General features: G+C 41.9%; 1 protein-coding gene across 1 annotated transcript in view; it reads left to right on the forward strand.

Moving 5' to 3' along the window:
• The window catches only part of LOC125456518 (interleukin-23 receptor-like), a 120,137-nt gene that overhangs the window by 77,663 nt on the left and 27,786 nt on the right, over positions 1–14,688 (forward strand). The window contains exon 12 of the mRNA XM_048539697.2: positions 1,887–2,042. Coding sequence (XP_048395654.1) covers positions 1,887–2,042 — 156 coding nt within the window. The remainder of the gene's footprint in view (positions 1–1,886; positions 2,043–14,688) is intronic.

Consider the following 14,688-nt stretch of genomic DNA (forward strand, 5'->3'; position numbering starts at 1 on the left):
GTTCGAAGTGTTACATTAGGATATCGTTTAAATTAGGATTGTATTTCCTGGAATTTAAGTGGTTACAGTGAGATTTTATGAAGGGTGACAGACAGGGCAGATAGAAAGAATTTACCTGCCCTGTTAGAGGACCTGTGACTTGGGGCCCTAGCCTAAAAATTAGATTCCAGCTGTCAGAAGTGAAGTTAGGAGCGCTTCTCAAATCAAAGGGCAGTAAAACTTTGGAATTCTTACATAAACGGAAAATTATTCTAGATCAATCATAAAATTTGAATTTGGGATTGACAGATTTTTTGATAAATATCAAAATATATGATGCGAAGCCAGATATATGGAGTTCAGTCATAGATCAGCCGTAATCTTATTGAGCAGCAATAAAAGAGACCCAAAGAGCTAAAGAACCTGTTTCTGTATCCATTAAACAGCTACAAAATACTGAGTATGAGTAATGATGGATTATAGAATGGGTAATTTTGACCACCACAACCCTTCTCAACAACAGACAGACAAGAATTAAATCAACAAATCTGCAAAATTTGACCCCAACCTACTGACCACGGCTGTTTCTGTTTTAACTACCCTGAATCTCTGGAAAAGTAGGTCAATGGCTAAAAGACTGAAATGAAACTTTGTTTCTATCATTTGGATGCAATTTCAATTAATCATTATAGTTTCCCATGGCTCAGAAATTCCAAAATTTAATTGAGCTAGTATCAGCCGAATCCCATCTCCATCAACGGAACAGAGGTTGAGAGAATGAAGAGCATCAAGTTCCTCAGAGTGACGATAACTGACAACCTGTTCTGGACTTCCCACATAGATGCGACAGTCAAGAAGGCACAATAACACTTCGTCTTCCTCAGGCGGCTCAGGAAATTTGGCATGTCCATAAGGTCACTCACCAACTTCTACAGATGCACTTTTGAAAGCATACTGTCTTGTGCATAACGGTCTGGTATGACAATTGCTCTGTTCAGGACTGTAAGAAACTACAGAATGTGGTGTGCACAGCCTAGGCCATCATAGAAGCCAATGTTCCATCCATGGGCTCCATTTATATGGCTCACTACTGTGGAACGGTTGCCAACAGCATCAAAGACCCATTGCATCCCGGAAATGATGTCCTACAACCTCTTCTGTCAGGCAGAAGATAAAGAAGCCTGAACACACGCATGAGCAGGTTCAGGAACACTTCTTCCCGGCCATGATCAGAATGATGAATGGACTCTCTACCCTTAAATAACTCTAATCTTGCTAACATTGATCTCACCTTGCATATGCCCTATGCAATGTAATCTGTATGCCTCTGTCTAAGCCTTTTTGATCTCTACATCCTTTGTTTACTATGATCCACCTCTCCTCCTTGTAAACAAAGCTTTTCAGTATTTTTTACAAATGACAATAAATCAATCAATCAGAAGTTATTTACAGTTTATAGCGTTGCTAATGTGTGAGGACAACTTTAAATATTCATCCTGGTGTGTCAAATAAGTCTTCTGGGTCTAGGCCTGAAACGTCAGCTTTTGTGCTCCTGAGATGCTGCTTGGCCTGCTGTGTTCATCCAGCTCCACACTTAGTTATCACAGTCTTCTGTGATTGTTGTCCAATCTCAATTCTCCTTCAAACCAAGGATCTCTCTCTATCACTCTCCCTATTAATTGTCTGTCTCTTAAACTTGCTGTCCATATCTATGATCTCTCCTGCTTTCCCCTTTCATCTGATTGTTCACACAATTCCTGCCCCTCATCTATGATGATTCCCCCTTACTGAGTGCTATCAGCTCTGTCCTTCTTGGGCTATCGGGTATAAGAGAATTGTTTATTTCAACTTTGATCTGAGATCTCTGTATACTTACAACATAGAAATTTTGATATTTCTGTTTTAAGAACCCACAACAGGACCAAATGTTTCAGTGTTGAAATTTGCTGGGCAGCAAGTACTTCTAAAATGGGGAGAAATTCCACTTGAAGAACAACAAGGATTTATCACCAACTACACCATATATCTGAAGAGAGGCGCTGATGGGTCATATCTTGTTCCATGTGAGTATAATTTTGTTAACTTTTCTTTTATAACAAGTAACTTCTATTTTCATCCTCTACTATCCTTTGAGGAAGAGGTCATGGATGTGTTGTCAAAGTCTATCTATGCTGCCCCATACCATTTATATGATGTTACAAAAGAAGAATCGGCTCAAAGTGTTTAATATATGCAACAATCGGAAAGCAATTGGATGCTTTTTGATACTTTATTTGATAGGAAGGTTAGATTTCCTACAGTGTGAAAACAGGCCCTTCGGCCCAACAAGTCCACACTGCCCTTGAAGCATCCTACCCAGACCCATCCCCCTATAACCCACACACCCCTGAACACTACGGGCAATTTAGCACGGCTGATCCACCTAGCCTGCACATCTTTGGACTGTGGGAGGAAACTGGAGCACCTGGAGGAAACCCACGCAGACATGGGGAGAATGTGCAAACTCCAGGTTGGGCATTCACCATCTAGACACATTCCAGTTTCTATAACTCTGTGACACGAATACCTTTGTGCTTGGAATTATTTATTCTCTAACTCCATTCCCAAAAACCTTTTGTAGCCAATATTATTGAATCTTAGCTTTTGATTATGGGTAAATAGGACTAAGGTATATATCAATAATAATATGTTAAAATGCTCAAGAATACTCGTCAGATGAAGACCATCCCTGTTCCTACATAAGTTTGATTTTTCTTTCATCTCCACCACAAGTTAGAGAAAAGACTATTATCAGGTATTTATCACATCCAAATCTATGTTGACCTTCAGTGACACTAGAGGAAGGACATACACTGTCCAATAAATCAACTGTTTCATAGTTTTTAAAGCAAGAGGCTGGACCAGACATGTCACCTCAAATCTCCACTTGTCTAAGTAACAAGAAAACACATGCAATACAACCAAAACAGTCTCAAAACTTACTTGAGAGCAGTTAAGCGTCTCATTAACAACTTGGGGATTAGACAGTTCCGCATGCGCTGTCCGTTATCTGCAGATGGGAGAGACATTTGGATAATGCAGGCAAAGACAAAAATGATGTTTGAAAGGGAAAGTCTGGGGCCGTAATCTGTGGCATCAGGTCACTCAAATTTTAACCTACTGACAAGGCCCACGTACATGTTTCGTGGGGTTATATAAAATTCCCCAAATTTGGAATGGGCATATAAACAGTGTTAAGTAAATGCTTCAGTTCCACAAACAACTCTGGTTCTATTTTTTTGATACAAATGGATGGAGAGAATATAAATTGTTCTCAAGTTTTGTAAGGTACAAGGTATAGAGTTATAACGTACATTTATATTATGCAACAGAATAATTGCAGGCATCTATTGTTTGTAATGGCACATCGATATCAAGCATTGAAATTTTTACTTAGCTAGATTATCAAAAGTTGTCAATCATGATCCAAGTTAATTGATGATTAATTTGGAGAGATATTAAATTTTCAGAAGGTTCTTGCAGAAAGAAAAACATGAGATGTGCAAATTCGTTTCAAGGTGTGAAAATGATATAACTCATACCTTCTGTTTGTGAAAATTACCTAATCTCAATGAGAGTGCACATAAAGGAACTATTTCTGGATTCAGCATTCCAAAGGTAGAAAGATAATAAAACATTAGCAGGATTCCCACTCTCCAGTGACTGTATCAATCAGTCATCATTTACACTTAATCAGATATTGGGTAGTATGCCATCAGTCCAACATGCTTGGTCAGAGACCAAAGTTACTTTGAATAGCATTGGATAATGAAACATCAAAGGAGACATTGGTCATTCAGCCTATTGATTCTGTTCTTCCATTCAATGAGATTATGGCTTCTGATAATCCTCGACTTGACTTTCATGCCTTTTCTCCATAATCCTTGATTCCCTTACTGATTAAAAATCTGTCAATCTCAGCCTTGAATATGTTTAACCACCCAAGCTTGACAAAACACTGTAACAAGGAATTCATGGATTCAATGTGTTCTGAGAGAAGTCATTCTTCCTGATCTCTGACTTAAATATATTACCTCTCATTCTGTGATTATCCCCTTAGGTCCTAAATTCTCCAACAGGGAGAATTAACCTTTTCCCTCATCCCATCATCTACTCTACCATGTACCCTAAGGTCTTATATGGTTTAAGAAGGACACCTTTTATTTTTCTAAATACCAATGTATACATACTGAACTTACTTATCCTTTCCTCTCAAAATAATCCCTCCATACTTGGTATCAACCTCGTGAACCTTCTTTGGACTGCCTCCAATGCCAATATATCTTTCCTTAGATAAGGGACCCAAAACTGTCCATAATAGTCCAGCTGTGGTATGACTAGGGCCTTGTATAACTTTAACAAAATTTTCCTAGTTTAATACTGCATTCCCTTCAAAATGAAACCTTACATTCTATTTGCCTTCCCTATTACCTGCTGAACTTGGATGCTAGCTTTTTACAATTTATTTATGATGTCTCCCACATCTCTCTGCTCTATAGTTTTCTGCAGTCTTTCTCCATTTAAATAATATTTATCTTCTCTATTCTTCCTGCCAAAGTCACATTTCCTCACATTACATTCCATCTGCCAAGTTTTTGACTTCTCGCTTAGCATGCCTCTATCTCTCTGCAGACTTTGTTTCAGTTATCCTCACCACTTGCCTTCCTACCCAGTTTTATGTCATCCACAAACTGGGCTTTGGTACATTAACTTTCCTCACCTAAGTCCTTAATTCATATCAGGAATAATTGTGGTCCCAGCACAGATCCCCGTGTGGCTGTTCTTACAGATATGTTATTAGCTTTGAAGCAGTGTTCACAGGCGGCTCATTCATGAGGGTGGGCAGGAAGTAATAGGTTAAGTGTAGGAAAAGACAGTTACAATGGTGGGTGAATAACAGGCAGATAAATCAGAAGGTGGCAATACTTCTGAACAGTAATACTGTAGTGGAAATGACGAATTGGAGAGATGTATAGTGGGTGGCTGAATCAATGCCACATGTTTTACAATATCAGCCAGCATCAAAATTATCCCTATTGTTCACCTTCTAGTAAAATGGCCATTTGGATAAGGTACTGTGCTTTATCAAAAGGCTAAACTGGAGTTGATGCCTTCAAGAAAACAAGAGAGAAAAATTAGCAAAAGTAAATACTTTGTTTACGCAGCTGATGATGCACAAGCCAAGATCTAAAATTAACTTGTTTTGTAAAAGAGCAGAGCAGAACCGGAAGGAAGGAAAGTTATTTCAGCTGAATTCTGTAGGCTGTTAGCAAGGCTGGTCTTTTGAAACATATTCTGAGACCAGTACTCAGGAGGAAGCAGTAAAATATTCGGTTTCCACACGATTGTATTTAGCACTACTTAATTCAGATTTTTTTTCAATTTTATAGAGATGCTTAGGATGACTCAGGGTTTGTTCTTTATGTGCAATTTTATCTTCTGCAAACTTCAGCAGCAATCCCATAAATGCAACAATGCCCTTCTGTTTTTGCATTGTTTGTAGCTGTCGAAGCCTGTACTTTACACCTGGCGTTAACCATGCAAACAGCATCAAGGGAGAAAACAATATGAGGCTGGTTAAGTTTCTGCTGGATGGTGAAGAGCTTGTGGTTGTTGTATCAGAAAGTAAATCCTCTGTTCATATCTCAACAAACAGCAGTTTCTTAGTCAGAGTTTATTAAACAGGGTGATAAAAGGCCAGGTGTAAAGTTGAATTGTGAACCATAGTCGAATGTAACAACTCACATTCATGTTGCTGATTAAATGCAGCAAGTTACACCTCTCATCTGTTTGAATGACAAGCATTTGCATGTATGGTTATACTGTTAAAATTTTATCTATAATTTACCATTAATCTATCCATATATTTATTTGAAATCACCCTATTTTCTTCACATATTCATATTTACGCATCTTTAATGATTTCCATCATTTTCTATTGTTCGTTGTTTTTCCTTGTTTTTTAAATAACTGTTTGAGACAACCCTTTATGTTATTGATATTTCTGCATCCTGATGAAGGCTCCTGACTTGAAACATCAACTTTTCTGCTCCGTTTCAAGGCACAAGTCAGGAGTGTAATGTCTAATGATGGCTTTGAATCCATTGTCGATTATTGGAAAAACTCATCTGATTCACTAATGTCTTTTAGAGAAGGAAACTGCCGTCCTTACCTGCTCTGGCCTACTTATAACTCCAGATCCAAAGCAATTTGGTTGACGCTTAACTGACCTCTGGGCAATTCACGATCGACAATAAATGCTGGCATAGCCAGCAACGCCGTCATCCTGTGAATGAATTTTTAAAATCCTTCCAAATCCATAGTCTCTACCGCATAGAAAACAAGAAAGCAGCTTAAGGAAATAGCACCACTCAAAGCACTTGCCCAACCATGCACCATCCTTGACTTGAAAATATTTTGTTATTTGAAATCCTGAAATTCACGTACCAACGACACAGTGACGACACATAATGCAATGACTTGCAGTGAATCAACGCATTAGCTAACCACTGTCTTCCTAAATGCACTTTGGGGAAGACAACAAATGCTGGCTTTATCAGCGATGTTCAAATCCCAAAAATGAAAACAAAAATAAAATCTCACACTGACTGGAGTATTAAAAGTTGTAGGAAAATACGAAGAGAAGTAGGCTATTCAGCCCACCAGGTTTGCTCCATCATTCAATTAGATCACCACTGATCAGCTATTCAATGCCACTTTCCCACACTATCTCCATATCCATTGGTGTTTCATTACATTAAGAACGAGAAAATGACTAAGGAAAGGTTTGAGCCTTTCAGGTCCACATGGTAATTTGTGCATTGATGCAAAAGATGTGGGCAAGGTTCTTGACCGTATTTTGTTTATCCCTTAAAAAGAAGAGGGATGCTGCTGACTTTCTAGTTTAAGATGAGTGAAACATGTCATGAAATAAAGATAATAAAGGAGATAAGTACTGGGTGGATTCACCTCCTTGAAGGTGAATAAATCACCGGGAGCCTCTGAATTGAATCCAAGCCCAGGAAGCCAGGGAGAAATAGCCGATGCTCAGGATCATCTTTCAAACCTCATTACGAACAGACAAGGTAGCCGAGATTTGTAGGTCTGCAAACGTCATACAATTATTCAAAAGATGCCAGGATGCACCAAATAATAATAGGCTGGCCAGACTGACTGTTACTTGGAAACTAAATTAATTATGGATCATCATCAGGGATTTGTTAGGGAAAAGTTGTTAACATACTTAAATTGTTTGAGGAAGTAATGAGGAGGTTTGAAGGTAATAGAGTGAATGTGTCCATGGATTACTGTAAGGCATTTAACTAGCATCTCACACGGCAGACTGGTCAGTAAAATTAATGTTCAGGGCAATGTGGCAAGTTAAATCCAAAATTGGCACAGTGACAGGAAACAAAGGGTTGATTTTTTTTGAGGATGGCAGTTGACTTCAGGATAATTTCAATGGTTTGGTTGACTCAATGAAAACTTGCTAACTGGAATTCACCCTGGAGAAGTAAGAGGTTATACATTCTGGGAAACCAAACAAAGCAAGGGAACGTGCTATAAGCAGGACAGTATTGAGAGGGGTAGAGAAAGTGATATGCATTTGAAATGCATATCAACAGGTCCCTGAAACTAGTGGGAAAGGTAGCTGAGGTGATAAAGAAGGCATATGGGATGCTTTCCTTCAGTGGGTGATGTATTGAATACAAGGACAGCGAGGTAATGCTGGAATTATAAAAGACACTAGTTAGGCCACAGTTTTGTGTACAGTTTCAGTCATCACATCATAGAAGGACATAATTGGTTGTGGAGAGGAGATTTTCAGGAATGTTTCCAGAGCTTGAAAATTGTAGCTGAGGAAAGATTTTCTCTGCCCTCGACCAGGAACTCCCCATCTATGTCCATGACACCACCCACGCCCTCCACCTCCTCCAAAACTTCCAATTCCCTGGTCCCCAACACCTCATCTTCACCGTGGATATCCAGTCCCTATACACCTCCATTCCCCATACAGATGGCCTAAAGCCCCTCTGCTTCTTCCTGTCCCGCAGGCCTGACCAGTCCCCCTTCACTGACACCTTTATCCATTTAGCCGAATTCGTCCTCACCCTTAACAACTTCTCCTTCAATTCCTCCCACTTCCTACAAAGGGGGTGGCCATGGGTGCCCATGTGGGCCCAAGCTATGCCTGCCTCTTTGTAGGATACGTGGAACAATCCCTCTTCCGAAGCTACACTGGCCCTATTCCGCACCTCTTCTTCCGTTACATTGATGACTGTATCGGGGCCACCTCATGCTCCCACGAGGAGCTGGAACAGTTCATCAACTTTACTAACACCATTCCACTTCAACCTTAAGTTCACCTGGACCATCTCCGAAACCTCTCTCTCCTTCCTGGACCTTTCTGTTTCCATTTCTGGCAACCACCTGAAAACCGATATCCATTTCAAGCCCACCGACTCCCACAGCTACCTAGAATACACCCCCTCCCACCCACCTTCCTACAAAAATGCCTTCCCCTATTCCCAATTCCTTCACCTCCGCCGCATCTGCTCCCAAGATGAGGCATTCCACTTCTGGGCATCCCAGATGTCCTCGTCTTTCACGAAGAGCAACTTCCCCTCCACCATGATCAAAAATGCCCTTGACCGCATCTCTCACATTTCCCAAAACTGAACCCTCACACCTCTCCCTGCAATAAAACAAAGACAGAATCCCCCTCATCTTCACATCCCACCCCACCAACCTCCGGATCCAACACATCATCCTCTGGCACTTCTGCCACCTGCAATCTGACCCCACTCATCAAAGACATTTTTCCATCCCCACCCTCATCTGCCTTCCAGAGGGACTGCTCTCTCCATGAGTCCCTTGTCCGCTCCACAAACCCCACCAGCTCCACCACCCCTGGCACTTTTCCCTGCAACCGCAGGAAGTACTGCACCTCCCCCCTCACCTCCCCCCTCACCCCCATCTCAGGCCCCAAGAAAAGCTTCCACATCAAACAGATGTTCAGATTGTATAATGTGGTATATTGTATCCGCTGTTACCGATGTGGCCGCCTCTACATCAGGGAAACCAAGCAGAGGCTTGGAGACCGCTTTGTGGAACACCTATGCTCAGTTTGTGACAAACAACTGCACCTCCCAGTCGTGAACCACTTCAAATCCCCCTCCCACTTCTTGGGCGACATGTCCATCCTGGGCCTCCTCCAGTGCCACAACGATGCCACCCAAAGGTTGCAGGAACAGCACCCCATATTTCGCTTCAGAAACCTGTAGCCCAATGGTATCAATGTGGACTTCACAAGCTTCAATACCTCCCTGCCCCTGACTGCATCCCAAAACCAGCCCAGCTATCCCCACCACCCTAGCCTGTCCGTCCTTTCTCCCACCTATCCACTCCTCCTACCTCAAGCCCCATCCCCACCTCCTACCCATCAGCCTCATCCCCGCCTCCTTGACATGTCCGTCCCCATTTCTGAAGAAGCGGCCAGACCTGAAACATCAGCCTTCCTGCTCCTCTGTTGGTGCCTGGCCTGCTGTGTTCATCCAGCTCTATACTTTGTTATCTCAGATTCTCCAGCATCGGCAGTTCCTACTATCTCTGAACAGATAGGCTAGAATTGATTGTTTTGACATGCGAGACTGTGGGGTGAGATATTGAGGTAAAATAATGAGTGATTTGATTGGAGTGAACAGGGAAGACCTGTTTCCTCTAGCAAAGCAGTTAATTATACGGGGCACAGACTTTATGTATTGATTGGAATGTCTAAAGTGACCTGAGTAAAAGCTTTTTCACCAAGAATGATATGTTTCTGGAATTTACTGCCCAGGTGATGACTGAGGAGGAGATCCTCACCTCATTTAAAGGCAACCTGGAAATGCACCTGAAGTGCTGTAACCTGCAAGACTCGATGCTGATAAGTGGACTTAGAACGTTTAGCTTGTCTATTCAGCAGATATCAAGGGCTGAATGGCCTCTTCTTGCACTGTAACTTATATTAGGCAGTGCATTCCAAATCACAACTTGCCAGCTAAAGCAAATTTTCCATATTTGGATAGCTCCATGAGCATTGGTATTCCTTAATCGGTAGCTCTTTATTTAGTGAATCGAAACCTTCATGATTTAGCTAAGGCAGAACAATCCCAGTCTCCAGGCTGCCCCTGTAATCAAGTTCTAAATTCCTGTCCTACTGTAACAAGTTTTTCTGCAGCCATTTGACAGCCTTGATATTCTCACTGAAATGTGGTGACCAGAATTGAACCTAATGGTCCAACTGCAGCTTCATTCAAATTTTTTTCAGACTTTGAAAATCCAGTAAAATTACATATACCTGTCCAGCACATCTCATGTACTTGAACACATAGGCCTAGTACAACCAGTACATTTATTTGTAAGTTTTACAGGCTTTCAACTTTTTTCTTCCCTCTCTGATGGCATATTCCTCTCTCATAATAAGGGGCTTCTGGCAATGAAATAAAAGTCGGATTGTTTATTGTGGGCTGCCTTTTTTGCAATTCAGGCAGGGGATGAAGAAGCAGCTGCATATTCATTAAGGGTTTCCTGCTCTGTGTTAGAAAACAGTTCATTAGTCGCTCAGGAGAGGCCTGAGCGAAGGAGTCTAGCAGATGTCAAGGGGCTGGTGGTTGATTCCTATCAACTATCTGCAAGGTAGGGGGGGGGGGCAGGAAGGAAATAGCAAGCATTTACAGCCTTCATCGGTAAGTGTAAACAAACAGCATTTTGTAACAAGTGCTGAAGCAGCAAGCCTTTCTTTATATTCCAAAAGAGTTGACTGCAAAATTTTTATATGATTACTGGTGCCAAATAAGCCCGCTGTCTTGAGAATGTCAGCCATTATCTATTTGGTCACATGTGGCATAGCCTGCATGGAGAACCATATTTGAAAGGAGCAAGAATGTGCAGGGTCATGTCACATTGTTCCTAATGCTGATTTGATACTTGGTCTGCCATTTGGGAACTTGCAAACCTAATAGCACCACCTTATACTCACAGTTGAACATATTTTCAATCATTTGAGGGTCCCTGCACCAGTACTATATTGTGGCATTGCCATGGAACCCTAAAATGGGGTTCTCTGCCTTTCTCTCATTGTTGCAAAGTTAGTGGATGTATCGTTGCTGGAGAGCTTCTGGCAAGTTATTGAGTCAGAAGGGAAAGGTACTGGACTTTTACAAGCAGTTGCCAGTAATTTGAGGGCCTGTCAGCAGAAAACCTTCCAGAGCTTTACAGCTATAGCTATTGCCCCTTTGGGCTGCATCACGATAAGGAGATGGAAACAGGCAGCAGAAGCTGTGCATGGTATGACAGTTCTAAATATCCAGTATTTGCAGAGCATTCTCCTGCCTCCACCTGAACCAAGACCTGTGTCACTCAGATAGCTACAGTTCAAAAGGCAGATTGTTATTGTATTGTATGATTTTGACCAACTCAACCTGTACCACAGGCTGAGAGCCTGCTGCCAATGTTCAAGAGAACCCTCAGAAGGCCAAGCCAGGAACGTTGCCAACAACTTACAGTTCAACATACATTATTGAATCAGGAAGGTAATAGAAACTCTGTAAGGGATTGAAAGGGAATTTAGAGTCAGAGTCATGCAGTGTGGAAACAGACCCTTCAGTCCAATTCATCACACCAACCAGACATCCCAATCTGACCCAGTCCCACTTGCCAGCATTTGGCCCATTACCCTCTAAATCCTTCCTATTTGTAGGCCCATCCAGATTCTTTTTAAATGGTGTAATTGTAACCGCCTCCACCACTTCCTCGACAGCTCAGTCCATACACACGCCATCCTCTATGTGAAAATGTTACCCCTCAGGGCCTTTTAAACCGTACCTTCTGCACCCAGCTCTAATCCTTGTGGCCACTGGTAACAGGCCTCCAATCCAAAAAAAACCATCCACCAACCCTCTGTCTCCTACCTTCAAGCCAATTTGCATCCAATTGGCTAGATGCTTTGAATCCCATGTGATCTACTATGTGGAACCTTGTCAATGCTTTGCTGAAACCCATACAGACAACATTTACTGCTGTGCTTTCATCAATCTTCGTTGTCACGTCTTCAAAAAACTCAATCAAGTTAATGAGACATGATTTCCCACACATAAAGCCACATTAACTATCCGTAATCAGTCTTTGCCTTTCCAAATGCACAGAAATACTTAATAATCTTCTCCCCAATCAGATAGAACCAGAGCCACAACATGGCTAACATGAAATGCCAGTGGTGCAGAAAGCTATCTCAACTGAGAGATGTCACATTGAATTCCAGTACAACACCTTCAATATGCGGTTAGTATGTAATGATCCACAGAGCCCCATAAAAATACATGTTTACTATTCTGCCAGAACAAACAATGCATTTATCCTGAGCCAAGCAGCAATTCCCATCATATTCAAGCCACCGCAATGAATCAGAGGATAGTCCTTGGATGACCAGGGCTACCAGCTCTATACTTGGCTCAGACCTTTCCTCCAGCACTGGCCACACAAGAACAATGTACCCTTGAAGTTGATGATATCACAAAGATGTTATGAAGCAAACCACAATCTTTCCAAAACAATGGTTCCAGCGCCACAATCACTCACGGGAGCCATACAGTACTTATTGCATAATACCTTCAAATGCTTGGATGTTTGCATGCTGCAGAACATATTTCTCATGAGCTGCCAGTCCTTGTTTCTGAGTCTTCGGTAGGAACCTTGCGAAGAGGAAGTGATGAAATACCATCACATTCTTTCCAGATGAGCTGTCTGTGATACACTAAACAGATTATGGCTCCATATTTCCCACTTTCCTATGCCCTTGCTGTGGCAATATTCTTTCCTAGAGGCATAGTCATAGCTACAATAGCTCTGATGGTCCTGTGCAGATCATGCATAAGGCAACCTCCTTACGTTATCCTGTGTGCAGAGCCACATAGATTTAAAGGACTCATGCATTTAAACAAATCATCCTTGCACTATAAAGAAAGGTTGGAGACAATGTTGATCATTGTACCCTTTTGGCAAAATCCTGAAGTAAAAGACACCACAGGGTAATATTCCATAACTTAATTCAACAGCATTTCCATTAAATCCAAACAAAATCGAACTACTCACACTTTGTACTGGTGGGCAGATACCTCGTGCTTCTGCACAGTGCTACTCCCGTGACTATAACATTGCTGGTGGAAGATTGCAGAGTTTCAGTGCTGGTGACTGTAGAATGCCTTGGTGGACATCTTGGAGCAGCTCTGTGCTTTGAGTTCCCAACTTTGGACTGTGCCAATTGGGCACTGATGGCAGCTGCCTGGGCTGAATGGCTGGCTGACAGACAACTGCAAACATACTAGGAGAATGACAGCAGTGCACAAAAAAATGGCCATCCTGGGATTGGACTGTAGATTTGTACTACAGCCGTACCCCACAGATGTGCCTTAGCAATCCTGCTATTCACATGGTCACAGGTTACTGAGTTAATATGACTCACTGCATGCCCCATTAAGTTCTGATATCTGCAAGCATGATGACAACAATCTCTCCACACAACAACAAACCGAGTTTACATGGCAATATGCAAAGACCTCCATCAGATTGTGTGTATGCTGCTTGTGTCGCAGTGGAAGCTGAGATATTGGCCATCATCAGTGCTGGATCCACAAATACCATGAGGGAATTAAAAACCAAACGAACTGCAGATGCTGTAAATCAGGAACAAAAACAAAGTTGCTGTAAAAGGGTCTAGGCCCGAAACGTCAGCTTTTGTGCTCCTGAGATGCTGCTTGGCCTGCTGTGTTCATCCAGCCTCACATTTTATTATTATGCTGTAAAAGCTCAGCAGGTCTGGCAGCATCTGTGGAGGAGAAAACAGAGCTAACTTTTCGGGTCCGGTGACCCTTCCCAGTTCTGAGGAAGAGTCACCGGACCTGAAACGTTAACTCTGTTTTCTCCTCCGCAGATGCTGCCAGACCAGCTGAGCTTTTCCAGCAACTTTGTTTTTGACAATGAGAGAATTTACTGCCAATTCTTGGATTGAATGTGCTGCAGGTTCTGTAAGAACCTAAGCCAGGTTGGAGTCTGACTTTTTTGCAGTCCTTGACAGTTTTAACAGACTGTGATAGATCTGCCAGTGCACCAAGCAACCAGTGTGGATAGACATCAGCTTATGCTTGTATCCCATCACATTGAAGTCCTCTACAACAACTCACCTTCTTGAGAGCCAGCACACAATATGTTTACTCCCTTGTCCTTGCTGGAGCCAGAAACTCACCATCTACTGAATCTATCTGTATACTACCCTCTAAAGTAGTACCAATATCTGAGTTGGTGTCGAGGCTGGAAACATAAGGGCTTTGTGTGCCTTTGCTTGTATCCTTCTTGGTGCGACTATACTGGTTGACCAGGCATCTGTTCTTCATTATCTGTCATCAAATACAGAAGGAAAAGGTGTTAGAGAAGGAAGAATTTAGAGGGAAGGCAGACAATCAGTGATTACAACATATATACCTTGCACTTTGTGCTAGATGAGGGGCAAGTGGGATTAGTAGTAGTACTATCAATCTGAATTTTCACAGTGACGCTGACTGTAATTGTGTCTGATATTAATGTCCCCATCATTCACAGCACTGTCTTCTTAAAGATTCTCGGGTAATATTCCCT

The sequence above is a fragment of the Stegostoma tigrinum genome, chromosome 8 (assembly GCF_030684315.1).
Source record: "Stegostoma tigrinum isolate sSteTig4 chromosome 8, sSteTig4.hap1, whole genome shotgun sequence".
Classification (NCBI taxonomy): Eukaryota; Metazoa; Chordata; class Chondrichthyes; order Orectolobiformes; family Stegostomatidae; genus Stegostoma; species Stegostoma tigrinum.